Source organism: Lytechinus variegatus, chromosome 1, assembly GCF_018143015.1.
Source record: "Lytechinus variegatus isolate NC3 chromosome 1, Lvar_3.0, whole genome shotgun sequence".
NCBI lineage: Eukaryota > Metazoa > Echinodermata > Echinoidea > Temnopleuroida > Toxopneustidae > Lytechinus > Lytechinus variegatus.
In genome coordinates, this window is record NC_054740.1 from 89,290,877 (window position 1) to 89,313,613 (window position 22,737).

The 22,737-nt window shown below is 35.5% G+C and overlaps 1 protein-coding gene across 2 annotated transcripts; it reads right to left on the reverse strand.

Annotated features, from left to right (window-relative positions):
* Positions 1–391: 391 nt before the first annotated feature.
* LOC121427729 lies at positions 392–21,006 on the reverse strand. Of its 2 annotated transcripts, XM_041624278.1 has the most exons (9): positions 20,823–21,006; positions 20,325–20,388; positions 19,747–19,806; positions 17,445–17,504; positions 16,707–16,781; positions 7,896–8,330; positions 6,926–7,276; positions 6,458–6,556; positions 392–1,516 (listed from the first exon to the last, which is right to left on the reverse strand). In XM_041624278.1, the coding sequence occupies exons 1-9, from the start codon at positions 20,831–20,833 to the stop codon at positions 1,196–1,198; spliced, it is 1,476 nt and encodes a 491-aa protein (XP_041480212.1). In that variant the 5' UTR covers positions 20,834–21,006; the 3' UTR covers positions 392–1,195. The 2 variants fall into 2 exon arrangements, with proteins under 2 accessions (XP_041480212.1, XP_041480205.1); XM_041624271.1 differs by having other exon boundaries at positions 20,325–21,006.
* Between the last annotated feature and the right edge of the window lie 1,731 nt (positions 21,007–22,737).

The following is a 22,737-nucleotide window of genomic DNA, read 5'->3' on the forward strand; positions in this document are numbered from 1 at the left end:
TTATGTTATTTGAGTTTAATTATATTCAGTGTTCATTCATCCTCTCCACATTGGATTTTTTTTCCCTCTGATTCTCTTTTGTCATTTTCATTCCTTCTCTATTCTGGGGAGCGTTTCATGAAAGGACTTGTCGGACGTTTTATCCGACAGTTACCATAGAAACAGTGCCTTTCAGCCAATCAACATGCAGGGAAAGATGTCAGATCTGACAACTGTCGGATAAAGACTTGTTGATGAAACACTTCCCAGGTGTTCCACTCATTCCATTCCTCACCTGACTCCTTAGTTTTTTATTGCCATTATTACATAATCACACAGACATCTGATCACCTTCATCTTATTCCTCATTGGTTTATATTATGAATTGGATTACTATATTTTAGTTGGGCTCTCCTATTTTCTTTAACTTCATTGGTTAGATTTAAGTTAGTTTAAATAGTTTTAAATATTGTTATGTTACTATAGCTACAAATTTGATGTGGGCCACGCCTATGGTATAAGGAGACACGACACCAGATATACATAAATTATATCTACATAAATATTTCTTTCAATTGGATTGTTAAAATGTATGCATATGTTATTCATTACGTAATTTGCTTATTGTTATGTTTGTTATGCTGAGAAAAAACTTGATTACATTTGTAAATACTTTTTTATCGGAATGTGGAAATAAACAAATCAAATCAAATATAATGTGTGAGGGTGTGTGTGTGGGTGTGTGCATGTGTATACATAAAATCAAATTATTACAAGTTTGTTTGCTTCAAACAAAAAATCCGTTTATACCATATCTGAACTCTCTCCACCTCTATTCACATTGTATTGCTTCTATTAATTAAGCATTGTAGATAATCCCGCCCAATCGCTCAACTTTCTTGTACATTTGTCAGGGCCATCGCATCAAGTACAAAGTCTCATGCTAATACTTTTTTATTTTTAGAAACACATATTCCCTTTAATCACAACTGTTTACAGCAGCACCCTTCTTCTGACTCAAGTTAATGGAGAGAAATTATTTTCTTGGACCTTCTCCTCTTCATTAAAAATCTCATAACATGTACACAAAATTAAATGCACTGTCAGTCCGCCATACTTTGCATCATATTGTTTGTTTGGTGTTTGTTTTTTTGAAGGGGTTTGTAGTACAGAATAAGTCATGATAGCAAACTAAAAATTTGCCGATCAGTTAGTATTATCTCTGTTGTCTGTTTATACTATCGCGAAAATTGTGGTGACGGTGGAAATTGGGTTCATACGATGGTTGAAAGTGATCATGAGGATGCACAGATCTGTCCCATTCTTGTTGGTATATATGCAGTTGACCATGTTGACAGATGGATGTATCCCATCTATCCCTTTGTCTGTATGTTGAAGGAGTTGGGTCGTAGTGCGCGGCTGATTGGCGGCTAGGGTTGTAATGAATCCGAGAAGGACGCGGTCGTACCTGATGGTTCCTTTCAATCGGTGGAGATTCTTGATGGTTGTAATATTGTTCATGGTTTTGATGGTAACTCTGAAATTGGGAAACATTGAACAAGATATTTTCAGCATTACAAACGTCATTATGAGGGGTTTCACACGCTCGCATTTTGGTCAGTTGAATGCTTAATTGCAATGCCGAATTGTAATGATACTATCTAATCTTCCGTTCATACGGTTAGGAGGATTCGGGATGCGGCTTGACGTTTCGCACCGATAAGAAGAGGTGTGGCTTATTTTTGGTACCCCGTCAATTCCTCGTGCTTCGCTAAAATTTGCCAACACAGAGCAGAAAATAGCGGGTTTTTCTGCGGAAGTGGTTGAAAGTTCACCGTAAACCCCGCCCCCAGAATTACGTTTTGGCGGTCAAAGCATTCACACGGCTGTTTTGCACCGTCATTCTGGAATATCGTCACTGGGTTTGTAGAACTAAAGGCCCTATCTCACCAACGGAGACGTCGCCGCGAAAGTCTACAACTTACGGGGTTATCTCACTGGGCTTGAAACTAGTTCGCGACTAGTTCGCGACTACAAATTTTGCTAGTTGCAGAGACGTCTCCGCGACATCTCTGGGACGTCTCATGAAAATTACAGTCTCCGAGCAGTCGCAAGAAGATTAAACATGTTTAAAGTAGAAATATATTGAAAATCGTAAAAATGGAAAATCATATATCAAAATAAAGGAGAAAATAAGGAGAACACGATGGTGTACATCATTTATCATGGAGACCGATGAAACTCAGTTAATTGATAGTTTAAAGTTCTCTCTCTGAATGCTTCAAACACGCAGAATTACGTCCGCGAAATTGGGGATTTTTTTATGACGTCACTGTCTGTACGAGAGGCGTGATTGGCTCTCCCACGTGAAGCTCCACTTGCATGCAAAACCTGTTGCGAGGGTACGTTTTCTCCACATTGTCACTGAATACTTCGATCCCGAAATGAAAGAAAACCCAGAATTTTTTCTAGATTTGGATTTTCAAATTGATGATTTTGAGATGAACAGAATGATGATGAAGTGAACAACAAAGTGACGTAGTTGGAGGTAAATTGGGGGAATTACGCCGATGATGATGATGATGATGAAAATTCAACTTGCAACACGATCACAAGTCATGTACATGCCGATTCGCTACCAATTCATGCAGCTGGAAGTGCTAGCTACACAGCGCGGGCAAAATTGAATTCATGAAAATGAATAACCACATCCAGACAGAGTCTATCATAAGAAGGAAAATAAGGATATAACTGTACTTACAAACAGGTGAATAATCCGAACCTGAAGGCAAATCAACTCAACGAATAGCAGCAGACGATATGGCATATGCACCGACGATAAACTTCATGTGGCTGGGATAGATCGTCACTCGTTCTGTTAGATGTAACTTTAATCTCATTAATTTGACAAAATTACGAAACTCGGGGAATTATTTATCTATATAAAAATATAGTAACATCTCTTATCATTTTTTAAATTACGATAAAACCTTTTTTGAAGGAAAACGTTGAGGTAAATTAAAATTAGATGTAAAAGATCATCCCCATCATTGCGTAGCATATGTGATCGTAAACAAACCATCACAACAACACATACCGTATTGTTTGCTCGCCTTGACTGAGAGAATAGATCTATGCACGTGTTGCACAGCTCTCAATCAGCAAGGCGAGCAAGGAAGGAATACCGGTACCGTGCATGTTCGAGATGGTTTGTTTGCAATGACATACAAGCTACACATGTTTTACATGTAATTTTAGTTTACCTCAACGTTTTCCTTCAAAAAGGTTTTTTCGTAATTAAAAAAATAATAAGAGATGTTACTATATTTTTATATAGATAAATAATTCCCCGAGTTTCGTAATTTTGTCAAATTAATGAGATAAAAATTACATCTAACAGAACGAGTGACAATCTATCCCAGCTACATGAAGTTTATCGTCGGTGCATATCGTCTGCTGCTATTCGTTGAGTTGATTTGCCTTCAGGTTCGGATTATTCACTTGTTTGTAAGTACAGTTATATCATTATTTTCCTTCTTATAATAGACTCTGTCTGGATGTGGTTATTCATTTTCATTGATTTAATTTGGCCCGCGCAGTGTGGCTAGCACTTGTAGCAGCAGCTGCATGAGTTGGTAGCGAATCGGCATGTACATGACTTGTGATCGTCATGCAAGTTGAATTTTCATGATCATCAGCATCGGCGTAATTCCCCCAATTTACCTCCAACGACGTCACTTTGTTGTTCACTTCATCATCATTCTCTTCATCTTTAAAATCATCAACTTTTAAATCCAAATCTAGATAAAATTCTGGGTTTTCTTTCATTTCGGGATCGAAGTATTCAGTGACAGTGTGGAGAAAACGTACCAACGCGACAGGTTTTGCATGCAAGTGGAGCTTCACGTGGGAGAGCCAATCACGCCTCTTGTACAGACAGTGACGTCATCAAATTCCAGTCAATTCAGAGACCGATGCGAGGCATATTTCGGAGAGGCATTTTAGCGTTTTTTAATCGGCGATTTTCACCTCTTGTATTATTTTCGGTATTTTTGAATGACCCACTGATAATCCCCACATCATTACCTTTCCATTGATATATAATAAGACCACATTCATAATCAATACATTTCTCCTTTAATATTTTTGGAGACTGTTTCTAGTCTCCGCAACGTCTCCGAGAAGTCTCCATCAGTTGCTGCGACGTCTCGGAGACTAAATGATATCCGCGACTGCTGAGACGTCGCCGCGATGTCTCCGCGATGTCTCAGAGACGTCTCAGAGACATCGCGAAGACCTGCTGGAGACCAAAAAAAATTATAATACATTGTGGAGACGTCTCCGCGACACTTCTTCACACTGTTTGACCCACTTCAGAAACCACGTGACTGAACGCGTGCTGATATCCCTCCTCCTGCTCCAAGTCAGGTGTATGATCTTTCAAACGTTCCATCGAGACGTCTCCTTGGTGAGAGCGCAAGCCATTTTTGTCTCCGAGACGTCTCCGCGACTGCAGCGACTGATAAGTTGGAGACTGTCGCGGCGACGTCTCCGTTGGTGAGATAGGGCCTTTATCAGTCGCTGCAGTCCGAACACTGTCAATTTGGGAGGGGGGGTCCAGGTTAGAGAGCTGTCTATTATTACACCAAGATATTTACACTGGCTTACCCTTTGTAATTCATAGTTTTGCATTTGTATTTTATATTATCAAATAGACGGAGCTTTGCTCTAGGTCCTAATAACATAAATTAGAAAACCATTTAGAAATTAACTTTAAATCTCTGTTAAAAGTCATTTCTAAATTTTGGGACTCTTTAGATGCAAAGTAAATGCATGTATCGTCTGCATATAAAGAGAGGGGGCATTGTTCTACAGATCTGACCAAATCATTTAAAGTGATTATAAAGAGGAGGGGGCCTAGGATACTCCCCTGATTCACTCCACTTTCAACAGTACGAAAATCTGACATATACCATTGACAACCGTTGATTGCTGCCTACCATGAAAATAATTGCGAAACCATTTTACTGCATCCTGATCAAATTCAAAGTAAGATAATTTCTTTAACAGTAATTCAGACGATATTAAATCAAATGCCTTCTCCTGGTCTATAGAGACCATACCAATAACGTAACCTTGATCAATTTCGTTAGCAAAATCATCAGAAATATTTAACAAGGCAGTGGTTGTTGAGTGGCCTGGACGAAAACCATGCTGGCATGGCTCAAGCAATTGCTTGACAGGTAGTTAAACACTTGATTAAACACAATCTTTTCTGAGACTTTAGACAAAACCGGGAGTACTGAGATTGGTCTATAGTTTGACGGATTAATATTGTCACCACTTTTAAAGATTGGCGTTACACGAGCCCTTTTCCATGCATCAGGAATCCTCCCTGTGGACAGTGAAGCGTTGACAATGTGTGTCAATGGCGTAATGATGTAGTCAATAACTTCTTTGATTACATGTGCTGGAATTTGATCCAGACCAGTGGCCTTATTACCTGCGATTACTTGATGCATTTTTAATATCTCGACTTGAGATCGGCTTAAAGCTAAAAGTGGTTGATACTCTGTTTAAGTATTGATCCATATTGTCTTCAAAGGTAAACCTTTCTTTGCGTTTAGCTGCCAGGTCAACGAAGTGATCATCTAAGCGTGTGGCAATTTCCTAAGATCCCAAAATATCTTTACCATTAAAAGGCAGTTTTTTAATTAACGTCTGTGTTTTTTATTAGGAAGCATACATCGTAAATATTTCCACATAGCACAACAATTCCCTTTGTTATATCTGAAATATATTGTTTTTTTGCCTTTCGTATCACATCTGTAACAGTATTTCTAAGTTTTCTGTATAATATCCAGTCACTGTCAGATTTCGAAGATTTAGCACGGATTTTAATTTGGTTCCTTTCCTTTATCTTGGTCAATATGTCACTATTTATCCGTGGAGTTTCTTTTTGTCGCACTCTTTTTTTCCTAAGAGGTGCGTGTTTATTCACAAAATTTACTGGACCAAATTTCATAGGCAATAATAGCGTCTGTTTCAGAAAGAACATCTTGCCAACATACATCGCTTAAATCGTTCTTAAAATCGCTTGTATTCATTTTCTTTAGATTTCTTGAATACACAATATTTATGACACACAGATGGAGATTTGTGCTTTCCTAGTGAGCAGATCACCATATAGTGATCGCTCATGCCTAGTGGAATGCCATCAAATAAAGTTATTTTGTTATGATTTCGTGATTTCGTATCATTCATAGGTTCCTTTTCCATACATAACGAGTTGGTGTGTGTGGGGGGAGTGGAGCCGTCAAATGACACTTTTTTCTCCCAGTGTCCATGGAAACAGCCCTGATAAAAAAAATGTTCAATAGTGTATTAATTAAGATTGTTACTTTTCTTTCTTATTCACTATCAGAATTACCCATCAGTGACTATAGACATTAACTGATTTTGCTGTGGTTGCACTTACATTTCTTCGATCGTATCCACCTACAAACCGCTGTCCACTTCTATAACTAGAATTAGAGTAGTGAGGCGGAGGTACTCGGTAGTTAGATTGGGCTGTACTCTGTAAGAATCAAAATATGAGTATCATTATTAAAGATTAGAGGTTTGATGTTAAACCGAGAATGTCCTAAAAAGTGATTGGACAATTCCATGCCTAAATGACTGCCACTAGTCGCATAACAACTCATCCTAATTTGAGAAACAGACCTCTGCAGACATTAATTCACTCTTCATTATCCAGTGAAGACTCCTTGTAGGCCTGTGACATACTTCTCACATTAAAACAGTTCAAGGTTTCTTCCTTCTATACTTACACATCAAACCCGCCGTCTATTTGCATGTCTTTTCATGGTGTAAGTATATATATTTCCTTGCATACTTGATCACATTGTACGATAAGATAATTTACCCCATATAATTAATGATTTACCTCATGGTACCTCCTATACCGCCACTGATGAGGACAACCTGGTCTGGACTCGTATCTCTTTCGATCCCTACTATCCCTTCTAGTTTGCCTCATCATCATATGGGGACGTACCTCTGTTGGGCCAGCAATGGTGGGATAAAAGGCTTTAATATTCTCATTCTGGGAGTTGGGATGGCTGGGATGAGGAGGAGGAGGAGAGGCACATTCCCGTCGATGATGAGCTGATAATAGTTCATACGCAGAATTAGATCGAGGTATCCTATCCCATTTTTTCCCAGTGTGTGGTGGCGATGGTATGGGTTTTGTTGAATGTTTTCCGTCGTCCTCTTCCAGATTGCCCAAGACATCATCCTATGTAATGAGATGAACAAGGTTTCTGATACAAAATTATCATTTTACACAGACTCGACTATATAGAAACAAGAGATTATTTAACAGGAAACGAGTTCCAGGTTTTCAAGTTTGTTTCCTTCAAAATCTCACAAAAGTTGAACTAAAATTCAAAAGATAAACAATTACAGTTCAGCCTAGTGATAGGAATGTTATTTTGTCAAGATTCTCTTTTAATGTCATTTCCCTATCATATCAAGCATATAGAAAGAACAAACAAAGCACTGTCTTTAATACGTAAAGACGTTAATCAAATACAATTTTGGAATTTGGGTTTAAAGTAAGAGACAAAGTCTGCATGCTTCATAATATAATGCGTTCGTTTTTGTTTCATTCATAAAAATACCAACACTTTACATGTTTTTGTATTGTGTTTTGGAAACTATAGTTTCCTATCTCCCGTGTATCTTTTATTCTTCTGGGGAAACACACCTCTCTCCCTTTCATTCAAATCAGATTTATTTTCTAAGACCGTCTTAGAAAATAAGATCTGATTTAAATGAAAGGTTAACGTTTATGCAGAAAACTAAAGAACAGATAAAGTGCATTGACCGACAAGTAATTACAAGGAAGTACTTACCACAGTGTCGTTTGACGGGTAATGAGATGATTTGTCAGGATAGCGGTTGATCGTGGATGGTCCAACCTCAAAATTGATCGTCAAAATCTCGTCATTTTGATCAAGGAATTCACTGTCGCTTTCATCATCATTGTAAACATCGCGTCTTCTCGATGTTGACAGTGGTGTAAAGTTACAATCTGCTTCTGTTTCTCTCTTAATCTCAAAGGCTTTCATCATTTCGACGAATGAGAATTGATATTCGATCGCCTCGTCGCTTGGCCACACCCCTCGTTTTAAGAGCACAGCCTCTCGATCCTCCTTCGTGGTTTCGTCTAAACGGTTGCCATAGTTACCGAAGATACAGTAGTCCTTGGGCACGCATAATGATGTGTAGTCAACGGGAGAAAGCAGATTTACATTCTTTTCTGTAATGGAGCCGGACTCGTGCTCAATCTGTGACGTTGAAAATTACAAAAGAGTTATATGCACCTAAACTGAGTAGATAAAAGGGCTGGTGGGTTAAACTTTTTTTTTTTTTTCTCATGGACATTTCATTCTTCAATTTGCCTTGAGTACTGAGTAAATTACATATTTTCAAAACTCCTGAAGCTATAGAAAGCATTTTTTTCTTTTACGTATTTTTTTGACAATGTACAGTTTCTTGTTTGATTTTTTCAATACATAATCATAAAGACGAGTAGTTGCACTTTCATATTTTGGTAAATTTACAATGTAATATCGATATGTTGAACCTTACTTGAACCCATTTGTGGATTGTTTTATGCAGAAAGGTATGGCGATACATGGATATTGTTAAGCCAAATGTATATGGTCGTGAGAAATGACGCCGTTGTTGTAGATTGGATAGCCCCATGTGTGTTACATTATCGTGTGATATTACAATCCGATGTATCCGATCATTGCACGTGAAACCAGGTAACAGATTACACTTGTTAATTGACTCAGAATTAGCTCTTTGCATCTTAGGTTCATCTTGTGTTAATCAAGCAACATCATTCTTATTCTGGGAGTGTACCAGTTCTGTATGATCATTTTGTACTTTTATCGAGGAAAATCTTTCAGTATCGATTCTATACGGTAGAATGATAAAGCAGCGGATGAAATGACTGTTTTTGGTTCCATTTTCTCCAAAGTAATGTATTTCATCAACCTTTGAACCAAAGTGTCGGCTATGATTAATAATCAATCATGTTAATAGGCAAATCTGCCGCTGAGGCTGCATGCCATAGAGACTGTCGGAGATTTCCTTAAATCTGAATCAAAAGGCTGTTTGAAAGGCAATCGATAATCATTTATTGACAGCCATTCATCGCTTTGACCAACTTGAGAAATTTAGTGCAGATTTGAAAGTAGATCACATTGATGGGAAATCAGTGGAGCTTAAGTTAGTCCAGGATAGAAGAGTCATAACCTTGTTTTATTATATCTACAATATTTTTTGACGGTTTCTTGTCAATTCGAGGGTGCTGATTACGAATCTGAATGATGCCACTCGTGTAACCTTGAGCATTTTCCGCAAATTGGCAAAATCCAATATGGCCGCCAAAATATGCAAATTACCCATGAAAATCATAAAATTGTCCGCACATTGGCTGTGAAATGCATGAAATTGTATGGCAGGAGTGAAATAATCTCTGAAAAAATAATTTTTAACAAAATATTTATTTTCCTGATATTCAAAATGGCCGCCATAGGTCATTGTATACCTTATTATGTACAATATGAATAGGGAAAACTAATTTTCACAAAAATGAGCACTAAACTGCAAAAAATCGCGATGTATGAACGAAGTAATATATGCAAATCATCATAACTAACGAGATATATCATTTATAATGTCATATATGGGAACATTGCTGTATTTTTATATCTAAAATAGCCGCCACTGGCCCAAACAGAATTGCGTACAATGGCAATGGGGGCTAAAAAATGCACAAGAGTGATCACTAAAATGCTTATTATGAATATTAAACAGGTGGAATACTGACTATAAACATAAATATTAACGAAATATATTATTAATATGCCATGTATGTGGTGAATGTTGTATTTTGATATTCAAAATGGCTGCCAAAGGCCCTAAACGTATTATGCACAATGAGAATTATGGGAGAAAAGAAATCACAAGAGTGAGCACTAAAATGCATATGTGATAAATTAATTGGATACTGTCTAAAAACGTATTTTCTAACAAAATATATTATTCAGGTTTCAATTTTGTGTTAAATACTGTATTTCGACTTTCAAAATGGCCGCCATCGACATTACTGTATTATGTACAATGCAAAGTGGGAAACCAATATTCACAGGAGTGAGCACCATAAATGCACGTAATAGTGATCTATGAGTAAAATATTGTGTGAAAGCATAATTTCTATTAATATACATGTATATCATTTATTCTGCCAGTTAAGTGATAATTACGGTTATTTTAAAATAAAAATGGCCGCTACAGTCCCTTACGGTATTATGCACAAATTAATATGAATGTGAACAAATCATTTCAACAGAATTTGGCTTGCTTGGTGAAATAGTGATGTATGAGTGGAATATTGTCTGAAAACATGATTTATAACAAAATATATCATATCTTATGCAATTTAGGTGATACATACTGTATTTCAATATTCAAAATGGCTGCCATATGCCCTTTTTGTGAACATTATTTGTCTCCACCCAAATTGTATATTATAAGATAAGTGTCTATGGTGGCCATTTTCAATTTTAAAAATGCAGCATTTATCACCTTAATTACACAACATTTTATTATATCTCGTTAGAAACTATGGTTTTAGACAATAATTCACCCTTACATCACAATTCACAATTATATGCAATATTTAGAGTCAAGTAAAGCTAAATTCTGTCAAAATTATATGTCCCATGCATGTTACAATGTACACAATACTTTTAGGACCAATGGCAGCCATTTGGATTTCAAAGTACAGCATTTATTACCTCCACCATGTCCACTTCCAATATGTGACGTATTTAGTTAGAAATAATGTTAAAGACAATATCTTTACTCGTACATCACAGTTATATGCATTTTATGATTCTCACTCTTGTGAAAAGTGAAAATTAGTTTCCCTGTTCGCATGTTACATAATTTTAGTGGCTTGTAGAGGTTATTTTGAATGTCAAAATACAGTATTCACCTATATGGAAGAAATGCGATGATTGAAAAAAATGTTTTCAAATAACGTTTTACTCATACAACAGGATTATATGGATGTCAAAATCAAGCAAATCCGAATTCTTACAAAATTACATGTCCCAATTCCGGCCCAATTCACATTGTAGATAATACTAATAGGGCCTATATGGGCCATTTTGAATTTCATAATACAGTATTTACCTCACGCATGACAAAAGAAATGATATGTCTTGCTATAAAACATGTTGTCAGACGATAATTGTCTCACCTGCGAAGCAAAGTGAGACTATAGGCGCCGCTTTTCCGACGGCGGCGGCGGCGGCGTCAACATCAAATCTTAACCTGAGGTTAAGTTTTTGAAATGACGTCATAACTTAGAAAGTATATGGACCTAGTTAATAAAACTTGGCCATAAGGTTAATCAAGTATTACTAAATATCCTATTAGAGTTTCATGTCACATGACCAAGGTCAAAGGTCATTTAGGGTCAATGAACTTAGACCATGTTGGAGGAATCAACATCGAAATCTTAACGTGAGGTTAAGTTTTTGAAATGTCATCATAACTTAGAAAATATATGGACCTAGTTCATGAAACTTGGACATAAGGTTAATCAAGTATCACTGAACATCCTGCATGAGTTCCACGTCACATGACCAAGGTCAAAGGTCATTTAGGGTCAATGAACTTTGGCCGAATTGGGGATATCTGTTGAATTCCCATCATAACTTTGAAAGTTTATGGATCTGATTCATGAAACTTGGACATAATAGTAATCCAGCATCACTGAACATTTTGTGCAAGTTTCAGGTCTCATGATTAAGGTCAAAGGTCATTTAGGGTCAATGAACTTTGGCCGAATCGGGGGTATCTGTTGAATTACCATCATAACTTTGAAAGTTTATTGGTCTAGTTCATTAAACTTGGACATTAGAGTAATCAAGTATCACTTAACATCCTGTGCGCATTTCAGGTCACATGACCAAGGTCAAAGGTCAATGAACTTTGGCCGAATTGGGTGTATCTGTTGAATTACCATCATAACTTTGAAAGTTTATGGATCTGATTCATGAAACTTGTACATAAGAGTAATCAAGTATCACTGAACATCCTGTTCGAGTTTCAGGTCACATGATCAAGGTCAAAGGTCATGTAAGGTCGATGAACTTTGGCCATTATGGGTGTTTTTGTTGAATAACCATATCTCTGTAAGTTTATTGGTCTAGTTCATAAAAAAGGGAAATAAGAGTAACCATGTATCACTGAACATCTTGTGCGAGTTGGAGTAGTATTTAAAGTGAGCACTGCTGCTATATTGAACCGCGTGATGCAGGTGAGACGGCCAGAGGCATTCCACTTGTTTTTACTAATATATCACAATGGATTTTATGTTTCTTACTCGTGTGAAAATTAGTTTCTCCATTCGCATTGTACATGATGAATATAGGGGCTATGGCGGCCATTCTGAATTTCAAAATACAGCATTTATCACATAAATGGCATATTTACAATTGTTTTTAGTTAGTATCCCACTCGTTTATCTTGATATGCATTTTAATACTCATTCTTGTCATTTCTTTGGCCCCGGCCATTGCCATTTTACATAATATTCTTTGGGCCAGTGGCGGCTATTTTAGATATCAAAATACAGCAATGTTCCCATATTTGACATAATGAATATTATATCTCATTAGTAATGATGATTTGCTTATATTACTTCGTTCATACATCGCAATCTTTGCAGTTCAGTGCTAGTTTTTGTGAAAATTAGTTTTCCCTATTCGTATTGTACATGATAGTGTATACAATGGCCTATGGCGGCCATTTTGAATATGAGGAAAATAAATATTTTGTCAAACATTATTTTTTAAGAATGTATTTCACTCCTGCCATACAAATTCATGCATTTCACAACTAATGTGCGGACAATTTTATGATTTTCATGGGTAATTTGCATATTTTGGCGGCCATATTGGAGTTTGCCAATTTGCGGAAAATGCTCAAGGTTACACGAGTGGCATCATCCAGATTCGTAATCAGCACCCTCGAATTGACAAGAAACCATTAAAAAATATTGTATATATATATATATATAAAAAAAAACAAGGTTTGGTCAATTTTCTATGGGGCCTATCCTGGACTAAGTCGTCGCTTTGTGCCAAAGATAGTGTTCCGAATTCACAAAAAACCTAGCTCCGGCCTAGCTCCTAGTTTTTGGTGGTTTAAATCCCCTCCTACTTTAAACCCCGAGCTGGGTTTTTCATTTGCGTTTCACGAAGGAGGTGTAAACCCCGAGGGGGTTTAAACCTCCTTTGTGAATTCGGGCCAGTGAGATTAAAAGGTCTCCGTGAACACACACACACAAAAAAAAAACTTGTAAGCTGCAATGAATGAGGCCGATCAATATTCTCGCCGTAATTGCACGAACGATGATGGATCGACAAATAGGGATGAAGTTCTATGCCAAATAGCTGCCGAGCCTCGATAGAGATCGCATCTGATTGACGAATCCTCGTTCGTGCGAACGGTAGATCAATGCATAGAACAATCCATTGTAAACAAGACTTGGATAAGCTGTAACTTAAAGGTCAAGTCCACCTCAGAAAAATGTTGATTTGAATCAATATTAGAGAAAATCAGACAAGCACAATGCTGAAAACTTCATAAAAATCGGATGTAAAATAAGAAAGTAATGACATTTCAAAGTTTCGCATATTTTCAACAAAATAGTTATATGAACGAGCCAGTTACATCCCAATGAGAGAGTCGATGATGTCATTCACTCACTATTTCTTTTGTTTTTTATTGTTTGAATTATACAATATTTCAATTTTTACGAATTTGACAATAAGGACCTCCTTGCCTGAAGCACAAAATGTTTAAATAATGGAATTCCACGTGTTTAGGGAGGAATGAAACTTAATTTTACATGACAATGACGAGAAAATAAAAATATTTCATATTTCATATAATAAAATACAAAAGAAATAGTGAGTGAGTGATGTCATCAACTCTCTCATTTGGATGTACCTGGCTCGTTCATATAACTATTTTGTTGAAAATAAGCGAAACTTTAAAATGCCATAACTTTCTTATTTTACATCCGATTTTGATGAAATTTTCAGTGTTATGCTTGTTGAATTTTTCTCTTTTTATTCAAGTCAAGTTTTCGTTGGGGTGGACTTGTCCTTTAATAACATATCAATGTTGTTGCAATCCATTTTGGTGATTTAAAGTATATTTTACCTTTTGTCATTTCTATTTACGTAGGCATATTTTTATTGTGTTTGCATAGTTTTTTTTAGCTCATCCGGCCCGAAGGGCAAGATGAGCTTATGCCGTGGCGTGGCGTCCGTCGTCTGTCATCTGTCGTCCGTCCACAATTTTAAAATGCTACTACTTCGCCATTTCAAGTCCGATTTCAATTCTGTTTCCTTTATATGATAGCACTAGGTGGGGCATTCAAAACTTCTACACAGAATTTTGAAATTCATTAAATATGCTAATTTATGCGCATTTTTCAAAATTCACAAAAAATGCTTCTTCTTCTTTATTTGTTGACCGATTTTGATTTTTTTCTTCCATCTGGTAGAGCTTCATGAGGTTCACCAATCTTGTACACAGAATTTTGAAATTTTGACTAGAACAATTTATATGCTAATTTATGCGAAATTTATTCAGAAATCACAGAAAATGCCTCTTCTTTATTTGTTGACAGATTTTGATTTTTTTTTCTTCCATCTGGTAGAGCTTTATGAGGTTCACCAATCTTCTACACAGAATTTTGAAATTTTGACCAGAACAATTTTTATGCTAATTTATGCGAAATTAATTTATGCATATTTTTAAAATTTAACATAAAATGCTTCTTCTTCTTTATTTGTTGACCGATTTTGAATTTTTTGCTTCCATCTGGTAGAGCTTCATGAGGTTCACCAATCTTGTACACAGAATTTTGAAATTTTGACTAGAACAATTTTTATGCTAATTTATGCGAAATTTATTCAGAAATCACAGAAAATGCCTTTTCTTTATTTGTTGACAGATTTTGATTTTTTTCTTCCATCTGGTAGAGCTGCATGAGGTTCACCAAACTTGTACACAAAATTTTGAAATTTTGTCTGGAAAATTATTTATTCTAATTTATGCAAAATTTATTCATAAATCACAAAAAAATGTTTTTTCTTGTTCATTTGTTGATAAATTTCAGTTTTGTTTGCTTTATATGATAGCTCGAGGTGGTGATACAAAATTTAAACATAGAATTTAGAAACTCATTGAATCTGCTATTTATTCATATATTTTCAAAACTCACAAAAATTGCTTACTTATTTGTTGATTGATTTTGGTTATTTTTGTTCCATCTGAGAGCTACATTAGGTTCACCAAGGTTCTACACAGAGTTTAGAAATTTTGACTAGATAATAATTAATACTTAATTCATATGAAATTTATTCATAGATCACAAAAAAATGCTTCTATGTCATTTCTTCATCAATTTCAATTCTATATCCTCAATTTATGTCACCAATATAATTCACTACAGTGTCAACTGGGCTGAAATTAAAATTGTGTTAAATTGTGTTGCGAGATGCCGGATGAGCTCCACATCATTGATGTGCTAGTTTGTCTTGTCATGCACGTCTATCATTAAAAACGCTATCGAATGATGTAATAAGTTTGAATAAAAATGATACCGTCAACAACTCATCCGTTTGCTCATACCCGCCTCCTATTTCTAAAAACGGTTATGTTCCGTCGATTCCTTTGCTTTTTCTGTGTTTTTTGTATTTCCTTAGCCTATTTATAATTTTGTTCTCATTGTGTGATTTTCAATGAATTTGGAAATAAATTGAATTGAATTGAAATGAATATTTAATAATCGTTGAATATTCGCCCCGGAGATTTGGATTACCTTTCATTCTGATATACCCTTATGGATCAAGATGTCATAGTCCAACAAGATTTTTTTTGCTAGATATTTGTTTTTAAAAGGTTAACATTATTGTTCAGTTAACACCTTAACTGAAAATGGACTTTGCAATCATTAAGGATAATGAATTCATGGACGTTCATTGCATTCCTGTCTTACTTTAGTGCAAATTGAATTCTACGTCACGTTGTTCATGGTTTGTTTATTTCTTCTTTCACAACAGTACATACAATTAATTAACATCATATCATGTCATATATGCATTAATTGTCACAAAATAACTGTACATGCGACCATGAGATCATGTTTAAGTTGCCACAACAAAGAATACATCATATAAACGTAAACATATACCACATTGAATTAATTGTCTCTAGTTATTATTGAGAAGATACTCTTTTCGAACAAGTATGAACGTTCTTTTTCATTAAATAAGCAATTCTGAGGTGTAGTCTTATTCTGACTATTTGTACTGCACTCAAAAATATTGGGTAAAAACTGTTTACCAACCGGAGGGTAATTATGTGTTCAACCATAGTATTTTACCCAATGCGGGAAGCACATTGTCCAGTAAGGTTAGAAAATAAGCAATTTCTTAAGAAAGGGCACATCTTTCATCACACTGGATAAAAGAAATGCCCAATGTTGGTTGGACACATAATTACCCTCATGGAACACTTTTACCCAATATTTTTTTAGAGTGTAAATAGATGCTTACTTTAAAAGATCCTTCATCGGTTGACCTTTGTTTCAATTTTTCTAAATTGGCGCCGTCTGTTTCCTTGTTGGTGTTCTGCATAAGTAATAGAATAAAAGGTTGCTTGTGATCCCGAGAGGAATGAATTACAGACAAAGAAAGGGACCCGTATTACGAACGACTGCAATATATGTGACAATCACATAATATCGTAGGCCTGTCAATGATTTGACTTGTGTTATTGACATCAGTTCTATACGCACATGAAAAAGCTCATCACAGGTAAACTAAAAATATATTTAAAAAAAACAGAAAGTGGGAAAGTAGTGTCACTTTGAAAGGGAAGCGCCCCTTCCAGAAATAAATCAGAACAAGTGATTTAAGATAATTATTATCATGGGCACTTATATGAAACAGGATTATAGCCAATGACGTAGTCGCACTTGATAAGGCACCTTTTTTGGCTTTATGATTTTAATTGAGGTAATATTATTAGAGTGATTTTCCTTAATCAAAATGAGCTTTTCATTTTAACAAAGGAAATCTATAAATATACAATGATGAGTTAAAGGAATGTAGGACTATATTGTCATTATTTTAATATAATAAATTGAGGACAATCACCTCCTGAAAAATAATGAGGAACCCAACATTATAAAGTTTGGTGAACAAGGCTTTGAAATCACGTATAGACTTTATTTTACCGATTCTAAATTAGGACATGAATAGAGATATTGCTTAATATATTATTGTACATACCTTGATAATACTTGTTACAAATGTTTCAGCGAAATTCTCCAAATATTCTTCAGCTACCGTCTGTTGGACAAATAATTTCAGTTATAATAGTGGATGATATTTATTAAATCTTGCTTTTTCTAACTCTAAAATTATCATCACATCACAGTATGTATGAATTTCATTTATGTATTTATATCTATCTATTTTTTTTTCGTATCTGTTGGTATACTTAAAATATGATCAACCAAAGTAATCTCTGGTTAGAATCTGCCGAAATGTTTCCTAATTTTGATATGCAAATAAGTAATTAACCATTCAAGTAATTTAGGTCTAAAGCAATTGAAATTCAAAGGTGGAATTACTAAAAGAATTACATTTCAATTTTTTTCCTGCAGTCTTCAACAGTGTTGGTGATGGGGGCGGCGCACATGAGTTGTATGACTGTGGTCGGGACATCAGTCTCTCCGCCTATAGGGACTGGCAGCCCCAGTCCTATACCTTTGTTCGCCCTATACTGGGAGACAATTTGACCCCCCCCCACAAATTTTGTCACTACGCCCCCGCGCGAAATTTCTTGTCCGAGCCGCTAACTGACTTTTTATTTTCAGGTCTTGCGCATCTTTTAAGACCCGGGTATACGCGGTTCCGAAATTACGCAACATTTTGTGAGTGCATGTCTCACCCAAAATTGCTAAAAACCGTGATTCTGTGTACAAATTGTGTTTTTCAACCGAAAATCATAAATAATTGGTTTGAATGGACTTATTTTATGCTATATAAGATCGCAAAAGTGTCCCCGACAAAGTTCATCGAAAAAAAGCAAAAAAAAAAATGGTCGAGAAAAAGAAATACATAAGAACTAACAAGTGGAACGCCTCTGGCCGTCTCACCTGCATCACGCGGTTCAATATAGCAGCAGTGCTGGTTTGAATACTACTCTAACTCGCACCAGATGTTCAGTGATACACGGTTACTCTTATGTCCACTTTTTATGAACTAGACCAATAAACTTACAGAGATATGATGGTTATTCAAGAAAAAACCCCAACATGGCCAAAGTTCATTGACCTTACATGACCTTTGACCCTGATCATGTGACCTTAAACTCGAACAGGATGTTCAGTGATACTTGATTACTCTTATGTACAAGTTTCATGAATCAGATCCATAAACTTTCAAAGTTATGACGGTAATTCAACAGATACACCCAATTCGGCCAAAGTTCATTGACCTTTGATCTTGGTCATGTGACCTGAAATGCGCACAGGATGTTCAGTGATACTGATTACTCTAATGTCCAAGTTTAATGAACTAGACCAATAAACTTTCAAAGTTATGATGGGAATTCAACAGATATCCCCAATTCGGCCAAAGTTCATTGACCCTATATGACCTTTGACCTTGGTCATGTGACGTGAAACTCATGCAGGATGTTCAGTGATAATTGATTAACCTTATGTCTAAGTTTCATGAACTAGGTCCATATATTTTCTAAGTTATGATGACATTTCCAAAACTTAACCTCAGGTTAAGATTTCGATGTTGATTCCTCCAACATGGTCTAAGTTCATTGACCCTAAATGACCTTTGACCTTGGTCATGTGACATGAAACTCTAATAGGATGTTTAGTAATACTTGATTAACCTTATGGCCAAGTTTTATTAACTAGGTTGAAGCCGTCGCCGTCGGAAAAGCGGCGCCTATAGTCTCACTCTGCTTCGCAGGTGAGACAAAAACAATGAAATACATAAGAAATTAATTATGTCTTGGCATTTTTTATAATATTTTGTTAAAAATGTAAAACTTGATACTCTCACCGAAAATTTTGAATTTTACTTGCTATATAAAGCGAGTTAAAAGGCAAAACTATATACAAACAACAAATTTAGGGCAAAGTTCATACACTTATTTTCATAATTAATTGATAAAAACTATAAACAATTAATCTTTTGAAATTTATGCTAATATATACGATCTTGTAGTTTACATCCGGCTCTAAATACAGGGGGTCAAACCCCCTGTATTGAATTCATCCTGGTCTAAAATATGGCTAATGTGGAAAAATCTTTTTATGTATATCTTCTTGTCATAATTGTTTATCGCTAGTTCACTACTTATGACATTGATAATATACTTTGTCCTAAAATGTAACTTGAACTTATTACAATGGTACTTCTTTTTGTTTTCTGTTCGTTTAAAGGTGATATACAAAAGTATATTATGATGTGGTTGTGAAAGAGGCAATATATTATGTGTACAAGCGGAAGGCATAATCGCTTTGGGGGACCATGGTCATCAGGTGCATGTTGGGATACATACCAATAGTGCAGCATCTACAGCTTCTTGAGAATACCTATCCAATTCTTCCTCTGCTTCGGACTGACGAAATAAATGTATTGAAGAAAATAAGAACTGAACTGTATACCATGTATGTTCATAACTGTATATTTGTGTTTTCCATGTTTTAAGAATATGTTTACTGATAACGTTAATGAATACTAATTGACAATTGGTTATACACTCTACTCAGCTCGATTATCCGGGTAAAAAGCTCACATAAATCTTGCGCTCATCCAACTGAGCCACACATTGGCATATTTCATTGTTCCAGGTCCCTTACATTGTTTTATCATTTAACGTAGAGCATTATTCTAGTAATTGGTATCAATATTTCTAAATAGCCATTTTTTCCAAAGGTGGGCAAATATTTCAATTTTGTTTCATAAACTAGATGTAGTAGGCATATGTTATGTTGAATACCATTTTTATCATGGGCCTATTATAAGATTTCAATAAAGATCTATATTTTGGTATCTTCAATCAGTAAAAAGGTTGCTTATATTTTGTTAAACGGAGAGTTTTTGAAATAGTGAAATAAAGACTTCATGTAGGCCTACCTCTATCCTTTTAAGTTCTTTAGCATCAGCCGTTGCAGCGCCCAGTGACTCATTGTCACCTTTTCTATAAAATTTAAAGGGAGGGTACATATTGTCACTTAACAAAACGAAAAGAATTTTTCGCATCAATATTCTGTTACTGACTGAAATATAAAATTAATATCAATATTACCAATGTATGATGAATTGATTATCTCATACATGAAAATTATAAAATCTCCTTCGAATCAAGTCGACTTAATATGAAATAAAACGAGATTTGATTTAATCAGAACCGTTAAAGTAAACTCGGTGTCGATCTGACTTTATCCCAAAGTAGTGAAACGGAGTATGGATTGTGTATAAGGAATGTACAGACAAACAAATCGAGGTAAAATCACTTTACAATATGTTCTCGTAAAAAAAAAACTTGCAAGAATATTTTCAAAGTTGCAGATGATGTGGCACTTCTAGCTTCTAAACTGATAAAATATCTTAAGAGTTAAAGCAGCTTCATACCCATATTCCATGAACGTGTCATCTTCACGATGCACATTGGTTGTAGTGAAGTGAGGCGAACTGTCATCGCCAAGGAAATATAGGCTCCTCCTAGAATTTTCAGTGTTCAGAAATAATGTTAAAAGTGTTAGAAAAATAAAATTAATGGAAGGGAGGTGTCATGGGTGTGATACGATACGCAAATAGGGAATCCCCGAGGGTACGGGCTTCAAGCCCTTTTTTTCAAAAAAAAGTAAAAAATAGTCGATTTTGCACGGTCAGCCCCCAAGACGGTGTGTGAGAGAAAGAAAGAAAAGTGTGCGTGCGTGCTTAGCAGAATATACGTGTATTTGTTTTTAGGGGAAATTCGCGTATGAAAGAATGGCGTATGAAAACCCCCCAACGCACTTTCGGCTAAACCACGGGTGGGGGGGTGCCTTTGGAAAAAGGGTGGTGTTGAACGAAGAGAGCCATGTAGGCCTATGCCTACATTATCATCATCATCTTATCAGATTTTTTTATACAGACAACTAATTGTGAGTTAGCTGAAACATGAGTAGGTAAATGAAATAATAAATATGAATGAATGAAATAATTTCATTTATTTATATACGTGAAATATACCTGTCAATGCTGGCTCCAATAAAAGAACTTCTCAAAAGAGAGGTCAGTGAATGGCGTTTTAAATCTGAAATAAAAGAAATCAACGAAAGTAAGTAGAGGGCAGCAATGTTTATCCGTGCAAGCCTGACTTGCCATACTGGAAAAATAGTGTCTCACAGTGTGAAATCACCTTCACACTGTTAAATTTGAGCATTTCAACAGTGAGAATCATAGTCGACAGTGTGAACACGCTGTGAACACTGTCGAGCCAGGTGTCCACAGTGTGAAATATATCTACAATGTTGAATTTGAGCATTTTAAAATTTTTAGCAGTGGGAATCTTTCCCATGCACAGTCCACTATAAATTATGAACACACTGTGACTGTGTTCCTTACATCAGCAGGGTATTTTCTTTCGGATTTCATTTTTTAAACAAAATGTGTTCCATTATTTACAAGCTTCTCCATAATTAGTTTATGACTTGATTCAAAATTTAAACATTACCGAGTAAAAGAGTAGGTCTACTTTCAATGTCTAAGCTATGATCTTTTTTTTATATTGGTATGCTTAAGCAAAGGAAATGTTTATTTTGGTACCCGCCATCGTTCAATTTATTACGTATTCACATCTTGATATTTTCAGATATTAAAATGTGCAAAGGTTAAAAACAGGTTGAATATCTTTTCCAGGCAGAAAATACTTATATCTAGTATTCGAGTAAATTTTATCCAGTAAAATGCTGAAAGTTTAATGAAAATCTGATTAAAAAAATAGTTATTAAATTTTAAAGTTTGTCAATCATTTGAATATCATCATAAATATGCAATAGGTTGGTTGATGATACCATGCACTCACTTTCCTTTATCTAATGTTATTAAATTATATCTTATATTACATCATATTTCCATACCTGCAGATATTATAAGACTGCCTTGTATACTATGCAACAAAATAAGTTAGAGCAAAGATTTATGTTAGATTAACTCCGTAGTATTTTTTTTCGTGGATGACAAGATTTTAATATGGGCCTGAACATAATTGTATAACCACGATGTTTGCAATACGTACCTCCTTTAATTTGTAATTTTCCTTTAAGACTTCGGAAAGGCTTGATAAATAAACACAGACCCATTGTTATAGGTTTTACATGTACAGATCCTCGGTGATTTCAATTGTATATACTAGTACGTTGAATACTGTAGCTATGGAACATTGGCGCGCATTTGAATTTAACAATGTTACGTCACAATTCCGTGTTTACGTCACGAAAATGCCGCGCACAACGCACGTTGTGACTTCATAATCCGCTCGTTTGACGTTTGATAGCTACAG